The 19,797-nt window shown below is 45.9% G+C and overlaps 1 protein-coding gene across 4 annotated transcripts in view; it reads right to left on the bottom strand.

Moving 5' to 3' along the window:
* Positions 1–4,564: 4,564 nt before the first annotated feature.
* Positions 4,565–19,797, bottom strand: part of C4H6orf89 (chromosome 4 C6orf89 homolog) — a 34,890-nt gene continuing 19,657 nt past the window's right edge. For 2 of the 4 annotated variants that reach the window (XM_025382501.1, XM_025382499.1), the window contains 5 exons: positions 14,404–14,555; positions 14,141–14,280; positions 12,267–12,396; positions 9,134–9,257; positions 5,357–6,569 (listed from right to left, as the gene is read on the bottom strand). In XM_025382501.1, the coding sequence (XP_025238286.1) occupies positions 6,475–6,569; positions 9,134–9,257; positions 12,267–12,396; positions 14,141–14,280; positions 14,404–14,555 (641 nt within the window). In that variant the 3' untranslated portion in view covers positions 5,357–6,474. Of the gene's footprint in view, positions 6,570–9,133; positions 9,258–12,266; positions 12,397–14,140; positions 14,281–14,403; positions 14,556–19,797 lie in introns of all 4 variants that reach the window. The other 2 variants (XM_025382500.1, XM_025382502.1) reach the window with 2 other exon arrangements.

The raw sequence follows: 19,797 nt of genomic DNA, 5'->3' as shown, positions 1-19,797 counted from the left end.
TTAACAGCATATAAGAAATGGTCATATTTATGCATTTATATGAAACTGTATGTATATATACACACATATAAACATATACACATATAAAATGGTCAAAAAATGCACACACACAAGAAGTCTTGACTCATATCCACCGAGTTAACTGAGTGCTGAGGGCAGCCTGTCATCTGGGGGCAGCTGGGGTGAGCCAGCAAGGGGCCTGGAGTCCTGTACGTGTGCCTGGCTGTCCCGCAAGAACCAAGGACGCTGTGGGTGAGGCATCACTGGGAGGGCATCTGGGCTGTGTGCAGCAAGCTGGTGAAAAAGAAAAAGGTGTCCAGGGGCTCACCTGCATTCTGGGTGAAGTGCATGGACAGGGGAGCGGGAGGGTATTCACCCTCAGGGGAGGACTGAGATTTGAGAATTCATGGGAACAGCAGATGAGAAGCCGCTGTGGGTAAGGACTGGGGTGGGGAGAAAGTGGAGGCTGTGAATGCAAGGACAGTGCTGGATGCAAATGTTAGAGACCAAAGGCAGGTGGGCACAGAGGAGCCCCACAGGCCGGCCTCACGAGCAGGATATGGCTAGAAGTCTCTCATGTCATGGGAGAAGAGGAAACAAGAGAAAACTGGAAATTAAAGAATGATACCAACAAGAGGAAAGTTCTTATCAACCAACACTTTTAATTGCAAAAAGTAGAAACCTTCATTACATGAAACTTTAATTTACATACATTCTTCACACGGTGGACGTCTTTACCAGTTTGCAGTATCCTGCACTAGAACACATAGTAAAAGCTCAAGCCATTCGGAGCCCCTGTGGCTGGGACAGCTGCCTGCTTCCCTCTGCTCCCTGGGACCATCCAGGCCCACCACACCCTGCTCCCTGAAGGAGCTGCAGCTGACCCTGGCACCTGCCCCTGATGATGGTGGGGAGCACTGTGCTGAGTCCCTAGCTTGCCTGTGCCTCCTCCGTCCCTGGCCCTCAGCATTGGTTACTGACCCCCAACCTAGGGTGGGGGTGAAGGAAGGGAAGACTGCAGACAGCATTTTTCTGAGGGTAAAACTGTGGAAACAAGTATGGAGGGAAGGCTGTCTGTGATAAGATGGGGCTCTCTGGGAATGCCATGTGTCTGCTGGCTCCTGTCACCTTCCTGGAAGGGTCCACAGTGCTGAGGGGTTGCAGTGTGAAGAATGGAATGCTACTGTGAGTAACGGTGGCTGCACAGGTGACCACCCTGCCCCAAGGAGCTGCTGTGGGGAGTGATGGTGTCAATGAAGCCCGGCACAGAGATGTCCCAACTCCCCAGTTTCTGTCTGAAACTCATAACTCAGCTGGGTTCCCTTCTCCACACGGTGCTTGCCGCCGTGGCTCATTCTTGGACTGATGGCTGCTGCCTGCCTGACAGACACACTAGGTAGAGGCGGAAGGGTCTCTGGTCCAGCTCTATCAAGTCCTGACAGTTCCAGGCCTCCACTTAGTTACGTAACATTCCTTCCCTCCACTAGTCTGAAAAAGTCTGGACATTTCACGGTCTCCAGGGAGAGGAAAATGACAGATGTATTTAGCACTAATGCTCAAATTATGCAGGGCAGGGAAACCAGAGATACTGAGGGACCTGGACAACAGACAAGCTGGCTAGACGGTTTCTCTTCAAGGCCAGCATTTAGTCATACTGTGTCCACGGTGGGTGGACTTGGATGTGGTGCACGAGAGAGACAGCACCTGTCTGTCTCCCTGACATGCTTCTGGAAGAGGCCGCTCGGGATGTGGAGACTGGGGGTGGGGAGGACAGGGAAATGCCTGCTGCTGGTGACACAAGCACATTCCCGGAGGCTCCCGTGTTTCATTCGCTACAGGGCCATCTCCATAAGCGCCTTCACCCTCCTAGCTTCCTGACCCTGACACGTGTCGGTTCTGTATACAACATCTGTAGGTCCAAACATGGAGAGAATTTCTGCCTAAAGTACAATTTTAAAGCACATCTCTGACACTCCCTTCCTTCAACGAATTCTAGTGGGTGATGGCTCACCACTGAAAGGTAATGAGTGTGGAACTTGTATACTCAAGAGAGCTTTTCCTTCATTGTTAGGAGAGCTCAAAATCCTAAGAGGTCCTTCTGTTTAATAACTGATTCTTGAAAGGTAGACAAAATTGCCTCTCTCTGTGCAAACAGACATGCACCTTTCCCTCTCTTTCTCCTATAACCCGGCTTTCTCCTTTATGGACAAGGAGATGCAAATATTTGCTTTGGGGTTTGAACATTCACTGTGAAAGTGATTGGGTAATGAGCAAACTCATTCCAGGCTGTATTAAAATGACTGAGGCCATCACCTGCAGCTAAGAAATGTGAGTTTTTGTTTTAACATAAGTGTACACTGAGGCCTATGCTGGGTTTTGGTAGACGGGAACAGAAAATCAAGAATTGAAAAACAAGTGATGTAAACTCCAAGGGGGCCCACAACTGGAATGGGGCAGAATCCCTCCCTGTCACACATCTGGAAGAATGTGGAGACAGGAAAATGGCTGGACACAGTGTGTTTCAGCTACATTTACTCTTAAAAAGAGTTTTCAAATGGGGAGGGGAAAAGTGAAAGGATTTTTATAAAAGTCATATGGTTAGATTCTTTCCTCCTCCACTTCTGCCCAGCAGAGTTTTAAAAACAAACCCTGCGGAGTTCCTGGCTTGCTGTTCCCCATCCCTGGGTTCTCCCACTCCAACGGGGACACATGTGAGTCAACGACATCCACAGCTCTCTTCCTGGACACGATGCTGTGATGCAGCAGGAAAATGATGAGCTGTGGAACCAGCTACCCACCTGCCAGCAGTTGACTGCTCTCAGCCTCCACTTATTTCCTTGTAAACTGAGGATCTAACACCTACTTTACAGGATTGGGTGAAGATTAAAGGAGATCATGTATATCAGGCACTTTGTATACTGGAATGTACTAGACAAGTGTTATTACTCCTTTCTCTCAGAAAGCAAGCCCCCCAATCTTCCCATTTCATAGACTGTTTTGTATTTCACTGAATAGTGGATTTCTGTTTTCATAAACCACTATTATTATTTTTTGAAACAGGGTCTCACCCAGGCTGGAGTGCAGTGGTACAATCACAGCTCACTACAGCCTCCACCTCCCAGGGGGGTAAGTGATCCTCCCACCTCAGCCTCCTGAGTAACTAGAACCACAGGAGTGTGACACCACACCTGGCTAATTAAAAAAAATTTTTTTGTAGAGACGGGGTTTTGCTATGTTACCCAGGCTGGTCTTCAACTCCTGAGCTCAAGCAATCTGCCTGCTTCAGTCTCCCAAAGTGTTGGTGTTACGGGTGTGAGCCATCACACCTGGCACAACTTTTTTTTTTTTTTTTGAGACAAGAGTTTCGCTCTGTCGCCCAGGCTGGAGTACAGTGGCATGATCTTGGCTCACTGCAATCTCCACCTCCCGGGTTCAAGCAATTTTCCTGCCTCAGCTTCCCGAGTAGCTGGGATTACAGCCGCCACCATCATGCCCGGGTAATTTTTGTATTTTTAATAGAGAGAGGTTTCACCCTGTTGGCTAGGCTGGTCTTGAACTCCTGACCTCAAGTGATCTGCCTGCCTCAGCCTCCTAAAGTGCTGGGCTCACAGGTGTGAGCCACTGTGCCCAGCTTGAATCACTTTTATTTTATTCCCTCTCTTCCCTAAAAAAACTGGAGGACAAGCTCTGCCTCCTTTCATCAACCATAGAAAGTATGGTATCCATTCACTACTTGACTGCTGGAGAGCTCAGGACATTTGGACAGAAATGCTTCAAACTGGGGCCACAGTAGCCTGTCTCCTCAGAGAGCTGACTTCTGGGCATAGGCGTCTCTATGGCGGGAGGCTACAAGAAAGTGAACCTAACTCATGCACAGAGGTCATCGCCATGTCACCTCCTAGTAAATGCTCAATAAACTTATAAACCACCCCCTCTCTTTAGAGCCCTACAGTTTTGTTCTTATTGTGGTGGTGGAGGTGGGGAATTGGTGAGGTGGTCCTGTCATCACCCTGCAAGCTTGCTTTCTCATCCTGACAACCCTCTTTCCCACACCAGTCATGCAGAGGGACTTCTGCTGCTTCCAGCTAGATGGCAGGGGCATCCTGTGGCATCCTGCTGCTCAGGGCCTTGATCATTAGAAAGGGACTGGCTGGCAACCCCTAGCTACTCCCGTCGCTCTAGCCACTAGTAGATTCTGTTTATCAAAATTAACTTGAGAAGTTGAACTGCCTCTGTCTATCTAGAAAACCCTCTTTGGAGAATTCTCTCCTAATACAAGTTTACATTCAAGTCTGAACTGGGTAGATTGTAAGTAAAATGAGTAGCGTATGCATGAAAGTCTCTACTTTTCTTCAGCTACAGTCATTTTTTTGTTGAAGTACAAAATGGGGCTTAGGAGACTTTCCCAGGGGATGCCTCAGAATATCAACACATGCAAGGGTTTCTTCGTTTTCAAAGTTTTGAGCTGAAGTGGGTATTTTATGGACATTTAAGATGTGAAGGGCAGGAGTGAAATGCGGAAAGGAACACAGAGTAACTCACAGAAACAAAACAGAGATCTCAATAATCAAAATAGTTGCTTTGTTCCTAAGAAACCCTCTTTTTTGTTAACGGGTCTAATTTTTAAAAACTCTCAGAGGCCTCTAAAGCACTTGTTTACATACAGCCCTTCCCCATGTGCGGCCAGGGTAAGGACACTGCAGAAGGCTGTAAAAGCTTACACAAAGCCGGCCTCTACATGATCCCTCTGACTTAAAACCTCTTAAATCATAGCTGCTTAACAGCATGACTTTTATATGTACACAAGTTTTGTTTTTCCTGTATTCATCCACACAAGGGGTTGATTAAGAAAAAATTCCCTCAGGTACAGTTCATCCTAGTTTCACTAAAGCCCGCGGAGGAGGCTCTGATGTTTCCACCCTGAGCTCTGTGAACTCTGCTTGTCCTCTGTAAGCCCGCAGACAAACAGGTCATTCAAGTGCTCAGTGCTCCCCACTGCTGGGCATGAGACCCACAGAGAAAGAGGGCCTGGGAGATGAGATGCAGGCTCCTCCAGGAACGAAGAGGGCTTCACAACCATCTTCACTCATCACTGTCTGCCTCTGGTCCATAATTCTGACATCGACACGTAATGTATCCATTGGATTTCTGCAATTCAGAACCAGAGGCCAAAGTGTAGATTGCTTTTTCTTCATCCTGGCATTGGCATGACCAATGGCCAGGTATCTAGCGGTGTCAATAAAAGAATAATAGAGAAAAAAAAAAAAAAGGAACAGGAAAAGAACATCCTTATTTACACCATTTGATTGCTACATACTGAAAGTACTTGGGAGAAAACAATGCACATAGTGAATCATCCAATCAGAAACACACAGCTTTATATTATTACAAAAAAGAAAAATACCTCACCTTGTTTTTGTTTCCCAGCACAGACAGAAATCATTTTAAGACAGAGGATCACACAGTCATTTGTACACCCAGCTGACAAACACTTTGGGTCTGGATTTCCTCCCCCAACCACATTACAACATCAGCTTTGACACATCTGTAAAACATCTTCTCTGCAGAAAGTCAGACCCTAAAGATCAAACCCAGGGAGGCACCCTCTCCCCCGGCCAGCTACTCTAACTCATAACCCTCTGAAGACACTTGGTAAAGGCAACATAGCTGACAAGAGCAGTGCTGCCTCAGCAGTAGTGGGCTCTGGCCCTGCCAAGGCAGGGAGGACTAGAGCCAAGCTTCCAAGAAGCCATTCAGACAGGCAAGGGAGAAGGGGAGGGAGTGCAGTGGGGATATAAGAACCTGATGAAATGGAAGAAAGCATTACCTTGGGAGTTACCACTTTGAATTATTATATCATCAGACTCTAGCCTGGCATCATAGAGACTCCAAGTGCCACGGACAATGGGAAAGAAGTGTACTTCTTGAATGCAATTCAAAGTTATCTGACCTTTTTTCACTGCTTCTAGATTCCATTTCGTTTGGGAAACTACAAGAACTTCTTTAATCAGCCATGGCTTTCCAAAAAGTAGAGTGATGTGGCCAGGAAGATGGGGACGAGCAGGCCCACCTGGTAAAGGATGGCTCTGACATCAGAACCTGTTGGCTGCTCTCTCCACTGCCAGGGAAGGAAGCTGGCAATACAGGCGAAGGCAGGCACCAGCCCTGTTTCCTGCCTAAGGGGCAGCATCAAGGTCTTAGTGCCCAAAGGCCCGGAAGAGGTCAGTCTCAGATGGGTGCTGGCAGAGTCCTAGCCAAGTGGCCAGGCTGAATCCTTCCTGAGCCATCTGCAGGAAGAGTCAGGAGGGCTAGGCCCTGGCCACTGCCTTGCAGCTCACAGCTGGTTCACACATGCATGCAAAGGGCAGGTAACTAAGTAACCAACCCCTGGAAAGCAGTTTCATAGTTTTTTATTTTTCCCCTTTCAACCTGGTTTTCGGCTCTGGAAGCTGTTCCTGTGCACAGTTCTATTTCCTACAGTTCTGAGAAAGTGGTTCCATCGCAGATGACCAAAGGCTGGACCCCTCTGGCTATAATGTAGACCTTCCAGTGAGTGGTGCTGGCATAGCCTTGAGGGGAAATAGCAAGAGGAAAACATGTAAATGTTAGCGGGTGGACACACCTGTGGGCAGAGCAAGGCGGGTCTGCCAGAGCTGGCCCTCAGGGTGCACTGCAGAGTCAAAGACAAATCTTTTTCTATTTAATTTAGTTTCTTTTTTTCTTTTTCTTTTTTTTTTTTTTAAGAGATGGGGTCTCACTATATTACCCAGGCTGGTCTTGAACTCCTGGGCTCAAGTGATCCTCCTGCCTCTCACTCCCAGAGTGCTGGGATTACAGGTGTGGGCCACCACTCCTGGCTTAAAGACAAATTGCTCTGAAAGTCTTTTGGCACTTCCTAGTTATTATCAGTCCTCTTTAAATGCTTTATCACTGCCCCTCACCCAGGGAACTATGAATCACAATTCAGCAGCTTACAAAGGCAGGATGCTCTACATGAGGCTGGTGTTGGGCATCAAGTCTCAGCTTTTACAGCAAGAAGACAGAATGGATTCTGAGGGGGCATAAGACCTACTAGCCAATTTTCCTGTGTCTTTCTATAATGCGGTTTCATTACACAACATCCAGATTAACCTAAACCTAAACCAGCATTGCCCAAATTGGGTTCAGCAAACAGTAGAGTCCTGTAAGATATTCCAAAGAAAATAGGTTCTAGAGTACTATGGGCCCTGCTCATCTTTAAACGAAGAGCACTGAGTAGAATTCAACTTTTACTTGGTGACTCCGGAAGGGTCATGATGGGCAATGACTGTCCTGTACAGTGACTGCAGATATTGTACCTGACCCCCAAAAGGTTTTCTGGTGATCTGGAACCCTTCTTTCCTCCATCTCCACAGAACAATGTATGTTTTATCAAAAATCATAGAACTTGCATGTTGTGGTGCCATTCTTAAGGGTCCCTAAGGTAGAGGAACCGCCGTCTGTCCTGCAACACTAAATGATTCTTCTTGGCCAGGGTCTGCTTTCCTGTCCTTACTGTTAACCATGGCAGCTACAGTCATCACGTCTATTTCTGTCACTGCTTCAGGTGCTCGCTGGCTTCCCCACCCCTCCCTGCCCCCATTCTTCTCCCGGGCTTGCTCTCTTATTCTTCTTCTCTTCAGTCACCATCCCTCTCTGTGTTCTGTCATGTGACTGGCCTTTTATAGACACTGCCAACTACAGGGATCCTTTCTTTCTAGTCAACAAACCAGTCAGGCACAGCACAGCAGGTATCACGCACTGGATGTTAGGCTAATCTGGACTATCTGTACCAGCATTTGATGCTCAAGCTTTCATGATTACTGCCAGACATTTCTTTTTTTTCCCCCTAATTCTGTAATTGGTATTCCGGTTGCTTGTGGGAGCCGGAAGTCTGAATTCAGATAACTAAGGTGTTTCTGTAGTTGTCTGAATTGTTAGGCATTTGTAAAATATAAGACAGAAACTTGTTCAAGCACAACCACATGCTCCAAACCTAAATATGCCAGAGAGATTTTCACAATAGTCATCTCTTGTGTTAAGAGTCACTTCATTACAGGAAAAAGGTTCAGAACAATTTCCATACAAGAATCCTCCTTTTTGTAGGAAGTTTCCCAAGAGCCAGGCCAGCTGTGCTCCATTATTAGTTAATGCTTGATTTGCACATTATTTTTATTTTTCATTTCTAAATTGAAATAAAAGTTATGTAATTTAAATTAAAACTTGGCATAGCTTGCAGTCCAATTCCTACCCTCATATAAGATGCAAGGTTTCTAGGGATTTGGGGGTCTTCTGAATGGGTAAAATTAAAGAAATCAATTGGAAAACCCAGTCTGGGCTCTGCCAGAGACTCCAGGTCTTGCCTAGGTTTTGTGAGGCAGGAAAAGCAAGGAGATCAATGGTGACAATTGCTGATTTATTTGTTTCTTCCAAGAAAACTCGGCTGTCAAACTGATTGCTACTGACAGCAGTGGATTCAAACCTGTTTCTTTGGAACAGATTTTTAGGATATAACGCACAGGACAAGTCACATTTGGGAAAACACTGAGCCAGGGCCAAGGGTGAGTCATCAATGTGAGGCTGTGACTTGGCTGTGGCAGCCACACAGAAGGTAATATTTCCTTGTGTGACCATTGCCCTTATATACTGCTTGGTATTGGTTTATTTGCAACATGGGTGTATATTCCTGTAGTCCTGGATTGTCCCTCTCCTGGCTTGACTGTGTCCAAGCAGGCACTTAAGACCTGATGCTCTGCTCAACAGATAGTGGGGCCTTGGGGTGGTCACCTCTCCTCTCTGGGTCTCAACCTTTTCATCTATAAAACGAGGGATTGGTCTAAATACTTTCCAGAATCCTTCCTAACTTGAAGTTTCTATGGTCAACAGACACATGCATTCTATATGTTGTACGTACAAGACATTTCTTTCTGCTATGTTTTCTCATTAAGTTGTTTCATTTCAAAGCATAAATGTTGAGCCTGTTAATAGGAGAATGTTATTTTTGATTCTACTAAATAAAACTTCTGTGAAGGCAGTATACGATTCTTAAAATAGCTTTTGAATTAAAAACTAAAAAGATTCATGGCTGACCCTGCCCTCCTGGGGCCCTACATACCGATATCTCCCGGCTCTATTGGCATGGCCACAGACTGACAATGTTTTCGGCACTGGAAGGGAGGGATAAGCTGCAACATGGCCTCGCCGCTGCCCATGATAAATAGGTCACGCATCTCATGCATCTGGAGGAAAGAACGAGGAGCGGAGGAAAAGGAAGGCAAAGAAAACAAAATAAAACCAGGGGCTTTAGTAAATAAAAATGCTTTCACATATGGCTCTGAGTTTTCTAGCCTGAGCAAAGAGGAAATAGAACCAGTAACAAAAATTTGCAATTATGTCCAAAAGACAAAAACAAACTACTTCTCCTAAGAATGGCATCTCTTGGCACTAAGACCAGAGTACAATCTCTTCCATGGGTCTCCTAAAGAGGCACTGTGTAATTTAGTGGGCAATCCCCTCAGCGAGAGCCCCAGAGCAGATCCTGCATGAGCTTCATAATTTGCAACTAGTTTTAGCCACAGCTTCAAAGTAAGCCAAAGGAAAATACCTAATTGCAATTTAACAAAGGTAGTTCTAGCAGAAACCAACAAATGGTGGCTGAAGTATACAACATTCTGAGATTCTGGGTTGGATGAAAACTTTTTAGATAAATAGATAATCGGGACATCCGTTCGGCACTCTTCCATGGAATGTTACTTCTTACTACCAGGGCTCTGATAAGTATTGCACAGCAGGAAGTTTAAGTTTATATTGCCTGGCAAGACCCAGGGGAGCAGGCATGCCATGCTACTGATTAAAAACTAATGACACTAAGACTGGCCTCTGATTCTGAAAACTAAGGAGACAACCAGCATATGCACCTGCACAGGTAACTACTGCCCCTCTGAGGGCATGCTACTGCCGGCAACGGGCATTAAATGCAACCTGCTATGTGCCAGGGAAGGAGCTGTGAACCCTGGGGATGGGGCTGGGACCAGGGCAGGGAATAGGGATAAAGAGATGGGTCTTGCTGGGACATTTCTCCTTACCTTGATGATGACAGAAAACCCCTAGGGTCTCTTCTCTCATCTCTTCCTCCTATCTCCTGCCCTTCAGAGAAACCCTTTATACGCCCATATAAAGTGGGAGCCAGAAGTCTGACTCCCTGGGCCATGTCTTGGTTTTTCTCTTCACCATTCACGGCCTCCAGAGTCTTGGATTTTGGCCCCGTCTTCCCCTGTCCCCAGCCCTGGTCTCTCTGCTGCTGCCACAGGCCTTGCCCATAATGTTTTCATGGCAACACTAGAACCATTTCACCTGCTAATGTGGTGACAGGGACAAGCCTGGTCTTCCGCCAGCCTGCAGTTGACTGGCACTCACATTGGCGGAAGCCTTACCATCTGTAGTCCTCACAACAATCTCAGAAGGACCAAAACAAGTGGCTGTATCCTTCTTCACACAGGCCTGAAGCGGGTAGGGTCATAGTCATCCATTCTCAGGATGAGAAGAAACAGACAACAGGGCGGCACAGGCCAGCCCTAGGCCACACTGTGGAGTGGGTGAAGTGGGCCTTGGAGCCCCTCACCATCTCCCCAAGTGCCACTTAACAACCAGCTTCCCACTTCTGTCTTAAGGCTGCCTTTGGATACTGGGCCCACAGACACGTGGCTTTAACAGGGCCCAGGGATGTGGACAACAGGGTGGGGTTACAAGGCTGCAGGGAAAGGAGAGCTTGGGCCAGGGTGGGGAAACAGATTCTCTAAGAAATCAGGCTCTCAGGAGTTTTGCCTGTTTGGCCACTGCCCTTCCCAAAACATCCTCGAGAACCACAGTATGACTTTGGTAAGCATTTGAGTAACTCTGTATTTACTCCTTTGGCTGGGCTCCTTGGTGTTGCGCAGGCTGGAGAAATTAACTCTGGTATTCAAGTGGTAAAACCAAGAGAAAGATAAAGGCCGTGTCCCAGAATTATATTTATGAAGATGAAATCATACAAGGGCCTGGAATTCTAGCCGGCGACAGCAGGATAAACTTCTTTAAAATCTGAGGCAAGAGCCCAGCATCTCCACCCCAGTGCTGGCAGACAGAACTTCTTACTTCTAGACAAAATGATTGTTTTTATAGACTTTTAAATTCCTTTAACACAATTCAGCAAATTTGGAGCCAAGCAATAGTATGAGGAGGTGGAAGCCACGGTCCAGAGTTGGTAGGGGGCCACAGTTTGGGAAATTTTTTTTTTTTTTTTTTTACCAAGGAAAATGCATGCTTTTAATTCTCCCAAACCAATCCAGGCTCAAAAACCTTCCTTAGGAATGAGACTTAACAAAAGGAGCAATTCAGAGAAAAGTAAACAGACACAAATGCAGAACAGCTTCTCCCAGTCCACTGGCCCCAGAGAGGCAACTTTGGCTCTGAGCACTTGGCCCCAGACTGAAGTGGGAAATGATGGGGGCAGAGTGGGCTTTTCCACCTCAGCTGGGCTGCCTGCCTATCAAATCTTTCCCAGGCTCCCACACTTTTTGCCTTTCAAGTTCTCTACCTGAAATCTCTTAATTGTTTATTTCTGGCAAAAACCACCCTGGGGGTTAGAGGGTAAAGGGTGTGTCCTTGGGCAACTCACTTAATCTCTCTGGGGCTCAGTTTCCTTATCTACAAAATGAAGAAGTTATTCTGTTCTTCAAAATGAAGAAGTAAAGCTATTCCTTTATAGCTTTCTTTTCTTTTAAAAAAAAAATAGGGACAGGGTCTTGCTATATTGCCCAGGCTGGTCTGAAACTCCTAGGCTCAAGCAATCCTCTTGCCTCAGCCCCGCCAAGTGCTGGATTACAGGCGTGAGCAACCACCATTCATGGCTGCTTGCCGACTTTCTAATTTAAGGTAGGAATTTAAGGTAGGAAAGCCAGATTAATTGTACACTGAAGTCCTTCAAATTTTAAGAATTTACTTCTTTTAATATAGAAAAGTAGCTTGCCTTAGGTGTTAAGCGCAGGAGGCAGATTTGCAAGGTAACTAGACTTTCTGGAAACCTGCCTTCATGACAAGGTGTGCCCCTGCAAGTCTCCTGGCTAGCAGCAGGAGGGGAGAACTAGACTGTGTGGGCGTCCCCTCAATTCACCCTCTAAGCCAATATGCAGGGAAGGCCTTGGTTATGACATCAGTCCAGATCCCAAGTAAAGAAAATTCTAGATCCAAGTCCTCTCAAAATTTCCTACCTTACTCCCCACAACAGGTTCCGGGTGAAGAAGGAAGCACTTGTTTAAAGAGGCATCTTTTGGAAATGGCAGGTGAGTGAAAACAGGAAAAAGCTCACGTAACACTTGTGATCTGTTCAGAGGTCTTGTCCTATAGAAGTTTGAAATAGAAAAAAAGTAATTAAACTGGTCAAGCCAGTCCATGACTAAGAGAGAGCCAAGTAAGGGTGGGAAAACCGTGGGCGGTGGGTAAAGAGGGAAAAATATGAGTACAGTATCTTAAGTATTAGGTCCCTGAAGAATAGTTGCACAGAGTCAATGAAGTATAACGTGGACACAAACAGGCATTAACTCTACAGCCATGATTTGAACATGTGGGTGGAGTGTTTCTAAACTGCAGCTAAAACAATATATAGAGGAAGGAAAGAAACAATCTATTCATTCTATCTTGGAGAAGACTGAAGTAACAGCAGGCCAGGAGGGGGAAGGGAAGAAGAGAGAAGGAGGAAGGGACAAAAAGCATGACCCTTCTTCTGAGGCAGAGGGAGACGCAGGGGAAGCCTGCTCAGCTTGTTCAACTGGGCACTCTAGCACGCAAACAAACAGCACATTTAAAGAAAGATAGAAGCATTAAGACATTAACAAAAAGCCTGAAAAAGCCATTTTAATTATTTTGGAACAGTTCTAAGATGGAAACTGGCTTTCTTTTCTTACTAGGCAGCAACTTTAACCACAAGGAATGAACCATGTCTTCCGCTGGGCACAGGAAGGAACAGCAGGACAAACTGGGGTTTCAATCGTGGCTGGGTAACCTTAGGCAAGTTACTTAACCTCTCTGCTTCCCATTTTTCTTTCTTTCTCCCCCTTCCTTTTTTTTTTTGAGACAGGGTCTCACTTTGTCGCCTAGGCTGGAGGGCAGTGGTGTGATCATGGTTCACTGCAGCCTTAACCTCCCAGGCTCAAGCCATCCTCCCAACTCAGCCTTCCAAATAGCTTGGATATTTTTTGTAGAGATGGGGTCTCCCTATGTTGCCCAGGCTGGTCTCGAACTCCTGGCCCAAGTAATCTACCCGCCTCAGACTCCCAAAGTGTTGGGATTATAGGCATGAGCCACCACGCCTGGCTACTGATTCCCACTTGTCTGATCTGAAAAATGACAACAATCATTCCTACTTTCCAGAGTTATTATCAGTGTCTCCAGTGAGCCACAGACACTAAGCACCAACGCACACTGCCTGGCAGAAACAAGCGCCAAAAAATGCAATTCTCCTTCTAATATTTGCACTCTCTCTTCAGCCCCCTACATGAGGCCACATTCTACATATAATGCTAAACGCATACTTACAAATAAATTATGACTCTATTAGACAAACTTGCTGTCTCCCGCTGGTGGCGCCCCTCCTTCTGACACACTTCTTCATCCATCCCCTTTCTCATCATTGGTTTATCAGTGGGATCCCAGCATTGGATTTGTAAAATGCTGGGCCTGTGGTAGTGGCTCAGTGATAGCTATTACTGTTTTGCGAGTATTTCTGGTCTGCCCCTTTCCTACTCACAAGCTAAGTGCCCCCATAGCCCACCCCCCACCCATTTTTTTCTGAGACACAGCCTCATTCTGTTACCCAAGCTGGAGTGCAACAGCGCGATCTCAGCTCACAGCAACCTCTGCCTCCCAGGTTCAAGTGATTCTCGTGCCTCAGCCTCTAGAGTAGCTAGGATTACAGGCACGCACCACCACACGTGGCTAATTTTTGTATTTTTAGTAGAGATGGGGTTTTGCCATGTTGGCCAGGCTGGTCTCCAACTCCTAGGCTCAAGTGATCTGCCTGCCTCGGCCTCCCAAAGTGCTGGGATCACAGGCGTGAGCCACCATGCCCGGCCCTTTTCACACTCACCATGGATAAGGAAATGGGAACCACCGTTCAGGAAAGCAGCGCCACCACTTGGCGAAAAACCCTTCAGTGAAGTCTTCTATCACCTCAGGGTACTGGCACAAAAAATGCTGAATCTCCTCCGACGACAGGGGCTTTCCCGTCTTGGCAAGGCAGGAAACAAAGTAAAACAAAACAACACAGAGTTATTTGTCAGAAATTTCCTAGAGCTTGACCTAGCCTTTAAGCAAGCAGCCAATCAGTGGGAGACTCAGGCTTCTGCTCACCTTGATCACCAGTGGATGGAGCCTCTCAAATTTCCTTGGGGCATCTTCCAGGAGCATCACCTTCAGGGGTTTTTGGGCACAGCCAGTGCAGTTGGCAGGAATGGGCTCTGACTCATTCTGCTCACAGTCCTTTGTCCACCAGGGGTCAAAGTCTGAGAGAGGAAGGGATATGGAGAAAGCAGATACTGAAAGAGCAGAAAGCAGATACTGAAAGAGCACAGCTGGTACATCCAGTAGCTCCAGCTACGAAACAAGAAAGGAAAGACATCAGAATGACTTTTATTTATTTATTTATTTATTTTGAGACAGAGTCTCACTCTGTCGCCCAGGCTGGAGTGCAGTGGCACTGTCCAGCTCACTGTAACCCCTGCCTCCTGGGTTCAAGAGATTTTACTGCCACAGCTTTCGGAGTAGCTGGAACTACAGATGCATGCCATCACACCTGGCTAATTTTTGTATTTTTAGTTAGAGCGGAGTCTTGCCCTGTTGCCCAGGCTGGTCTGAATTCTTGGGCTCAAGTGATCTGCCCAAACGTTGGTCTCCCAAAGTGCTGGGATTACAGGCGCAAGCCACCGCATCCAGCCCATAATAATTTTTAAAACACACAATGATAAGCCCTGGAGACCGCCGAAAAGGTAAGGTCCACATGAAGCAGTCTCTGAGGAGGGAGTAGAGGAAAGGGGCAGGAAGGAGAGGTACTCTTCTCTGTATACCTTTTTACACTTTATGGAAAATATCTTTTAACCTGTACATGCATTTCCTAAATCAAATCAACAAATAAAGCATAACAGCTAGGAAAACTTTCAGCAGCGTGGAGCTAAAAATGTAGTTCTCCCAACATTTTCTAACCTATGACCCATAGGGCCGAAATGTCTACAGCACAGGGGGGCTGGTGTGGATAGAAGGGTGACCCCATCATCGCTGTGCCCTAATGCACTTCTCACACATGCTGGATATGTGCCTAGACCCTTGGTTCACAAGTACACATGGGAGCCAGGACTCTGGGAAGGAAGAGTGAGAAAAGGGCATAGAAGAGGGAAGGGATGGAGACGGTAGACAGGACTTTTCTGGAGCCATCTTTGGAATAAAGTGAATTGCATCTGTCCATAAGACAGCCCTCTATACCAGCTCAGGACAGGGTGGGACCGCCGGCCATAGTTTCCAGCCCCACATGCTGGTCAGAAATGGAAGACTCCCAACCCAGACCCTGCTGTGAGTGACAGCGGCTCCCTGACACGCCTGTCTGGTTTGGCTCCTTCTCTGAGGGGCTCTTGTTTCTGCACAGCCTTTCCCAGCTTCCCTCTGTTGCCATGCTGTTTATAATGTTATTTCATTATTTCTTGTTTACTTTCTGTTCCATTTTGGATTTCATCTGTGTTCTCTGAGAGATGTGTTTGTTTTAAACTCTGCTTTGAATCTAAAATGTTTCAGAAGATGGTTCTGATTAAAACCCAATGGAAACCAAATCAGGAGAGAGCCTACAACAAATGATAACAGACAACCAAATGTGGCTGAAACGAAGTCAAGTTTTTAAACCAATAAACATACTTGGAAACTGACTCTTAACCACAAAACATTTTCTGTGGTTGGCAGTAAGCGCTTTATCCTTGTTTTCTCTGAGGCAGTAGTAGTGGGGCATAGGAAATCCTTGTCAGGCAAGGACCGTGTTTGTTCTTGGCCGGTCTCCTGAGCATCCTCCATCTCTTGCAGATAGTATCTGTGTTTCCGGGAGGCAACTGCCACCTACCTTTCTCAGCCAGTCTCAACCTGCAGGAAGATTATTAGCCAGAGGATTACTGATACAGTCTGCTCCTGGGAGGGCACCTCTCCTCCCACAGTGCTCCGGGGGTAGCTGACAACCCTTTAGTGCCACCTGTTTCAGTGGCACACTGAGGCTGCAAAGTTGCATTTTTCTTCTCTAATATTTTCAAATGTTTCCTATTCAGGGTCAAATACAATAAATTCTTGCCAATATGCAAAAATTCTGGGTAACGGACACACCATGAGGCATAATCATAACAACATGTTACAATTATATAGCATTTCAGTTTCCAAAGTACTTGCAACGGAAGGGGAAGGAGAAAGAAAGCTAACGCACTGAGTGCTTGCCCTATGGTAATCACTTTCCCATGTTATAGCATTTAATTTTCACTGTGTAATTACTGAGTAGGAATCACTATTCTCATTCTGTGGATGAACAAACTGAAAGTCAGAGGTGATAGGAAGTTCCCGAGGTGCCAGAGTGTGGCAGGAAGAACACAGGAGATGCTGGGCGTGCAGTGGGGGTTTGGGTAAGGAAACAGGCTGCAGAGGGAGATGTGGTGAGGGCTTCCAGGGCTTGAAGCATGTCTGACTCCACTCAGAACAAAAAGAGGAACTGTTGGAGGCTTCTGAGCAGGAATTTCTCCATGTTCTAGGAAGATTATTCTGGATTGTGATTAGGGTGCCCTAGAAGAGAGAGGCTGGGAAAAGAAAGACCTGGTTATATTTTAGTTTTGCCCGTTTTTAGGGAAAAGGGGGGGGGGGTTCCACTGTGATGAGAAGTGAAATATAATGAATGAGGCAGTGAGAATGGAAAAAAGGGGTGGATTCTAGAAGCAGTGAGGATGAAACCTACAGCCCCAAGCAGCACTACTGTGAATGTCTGCACTACGCTGTCCTCTTGGTCAGTGTCATCATAAACCTGCAGATCCCTGCTATCGCCCATGTCTAGTCCTCATCTAGGGAACGTCATCTCCAGATTTATTATGACACTTTTCTGTAGTAGTGTGTCATACTCCAACAGAATCAGTTAATTATGACAATCTTCCCAGGAGATGAGAGTAAAGCACCAGGAGAAAGGGGCACCTTCCTCGAATTTGTACAAAGGTGCTGCATGGGCTAGCAGCGAACAGCTCTTAACCTAAGAGTTAGGATAATTATTTTAACTACAACTTATTATTTATTTTTTTTTGAGATAGAGTCTCGCTCTGTCACCCAGGCTGGAGTGCAGTGGCACGATCTCTGCTCACTGCAACCTCTGCCTCCTGGGGTCAAGCGATTCTCCTGCCTCAGCCTCCCAAGTAGCTGGGATTATGGGTGCCTGCCACCAAGCCCGGCTCATTTTTGTATTTTTAGTAGAGACGGGGTTTCACCATGTTGGCCAGGCTGGTCTCAAACTCCTGACCTCAGATGATCCACCAACCTCAGCCTCCCAAAGTGCTGGGATTACAGGCGTGAGCCACTGCGCCCAGTCCAGCCTAATTTATTTAATTTTAATTTTATTCTGAGCTTTAGATATTCTTGGGATTTCCAGGTGGAGATGCCTTTAAAAAGCAGGTAGAAGAAAACCCAGTAAAGGGAAATCAAGAAAGAAAAAGAGGCCGGGTGCGGTGGCTCAAGCCTGTGATCCCAGCACTTTGGGAGGCCGAGACGGGCGGATCACGAGGTCAGGAGATGGAGACCATCCTGGCTAACACGGTGAAACCCCGTCTCTACTAAAAAATACAAAAAACTAGCCGGGCGTGGTGGCGGCGCCTGTGGTCCCAGCTACTCGGGAGGCTGAGGCAGGAGAATGGCGTAAAAACCCGGGAGGCGGAGCTTGCAGTGAGCTGAGATCCGGCCACTGCACTCCAGCCTGGGCGACACAGCGAGACTCTGTCTCAAAAAAAAAAAAAAAAAAAAAAAAAAAAAAAAAAAAAAAAAAAAAAAGAAAAAGAAAGTAGGAATAGCAAACTGAAAGAAAAACTTGGAGGTGGTGTTCCTTGAGGGTCTAAGAACACAAGTAAAAAACTGTTAGTACTAAAAAGAGAATTTAGTAAGGTGACAGAATACAAGATACAGATTTTCAGATACAGATTTTTATAAGAAACAGATTTTCTGTCTGTTTTGTTCACCGCTTTGTTGAGAACAGTGCCTGGCATATAGAGCAAGGTCTCAATAAACATTTATTGAATGAGTGAATGAAGTTGGGGAGAGGGAAGAAGGGATGGAAGGAGGAAGAGAAGGAGGGAGGAAGGCAGGAAGGCAGGTAGGAAGGCTGATTTTTCAGAAGTTTTAACAATAGAATCAAGTCCATGGGGAGAAAAATCAAATGAGCAATCTGGATTCACAGAAACCTCAAAATAAAGATTAAATAAACATAACCTCATGATTTCTTACATTATAAATGCACCCAAGAAAAAGCTGCAAAGCCCATGACCAAGTTCCCATGACGTTAACTAGTGTGTCCTCAGTATTTAATCAGGCGGTTCTCCGGAAGCTTGTTTTTGCATAGCACCTCTTCTAGCACCCTGGGCATGAGGCAGGGGTGAAGCCTTGACAGTGAAGGAGGCTTTTGCCAGGTCCCTGCATGTGTGGCACCATGCCCAGAGCCATTTTCACACACTGCAGAGAGGGAAAGAGCCCAAGAAATCATTTCACCAACAGCCTTGCCTCCAGGAAGCAATGCATTTGAACCGCTCCAAACCATAGACAGAGTCTATTTTCATGAGTTCTCACTTGTACAAAAATTTGTTTCTAAATGTGAAAATTTATTGTCAAAAACACAGCAAAGGAAAAAATTAAAAATAAATAAACAAATGTAGGACTTTAGATAAGTCAGCCAATCCCCTTGCACATTAGTTTCCTCATCTTTGAAATGAACATAAAAACAGTATCTACCTTATGTGACTGCTATGAAGACTGAGAAATACATATAAAGTACACAGCACAGTACCTGGTATACAGTAAGTGCTTGACAGAGCCATTATTATCACAGAAGGTAAGCTTATTTTGCAAACAAAAGAGTAAAGTTTTCCTTGAGGTCTAAGCAGTTCATCTTTGAGCACAGGTCTGGACTCTCTAAGTCTCACTAGGTTCTTAGTTTGAGGCCAATAAATGATCTGTTATTTCCAAAACTTCTTGATGTTGCTGGATCTACTTCATCCTTCCTTTGAAGGTCACTGGATGCATCAAGTTCCAAATGTGTGCCTTTTCACTGTATGTGAGAACTATCCCAGGCTTCCTCAGTAAAAATGAATGTGTTATTTTTAAATTGGCCAGAAAATGACCAAAGTAAACAAAATAATTGGCCGAACATGCTGGTGCTTGGCTTGACTGAGGGCAGAGATGGCAGGCAGTAAGTGTGGTATCTTGGACAGAATGCTAGAGGGGGTTAAGAAACTAGGGTTCAAGTGCGATTTTGTCACTTTTAGCTGGGTAAGCAAGCTCTTTTACCTCTCCTGGCCTCAGTTACCTCTTTTATAAAATGGGGTATGTACCAGATTAAATCTAAAATTCTTTTTCAGCTTTAAGACTCAATGATTCCATGGAAATGGTAAAAACCAAGGGGATGGCTGGCAGGAGTAAAGGGACTATAAAGATATGAGTCCAGGAGGGGAGAAAAAAACTAAGAATGTGAATGTAAAGAGAAAA

This window comes from Theropithecus gelada, chromosome 4, assembly GCF_003255815.1.
Source record: "Theropithecus gelada isolate Dixy chromosome 4, Tgel_1.0, whole genome shotgun sequence".
Lineage (NCBI taxonomy): Eukaryota > Metazoa > Chordata > Mammalia > Primates > Cercopithecidae > Theropithecus > Theropithecus gelada.
Note: the sequence above shows the minus strand (reverse complement) of the source record. Positions and strands in the feature narration are given on the sequence as shown.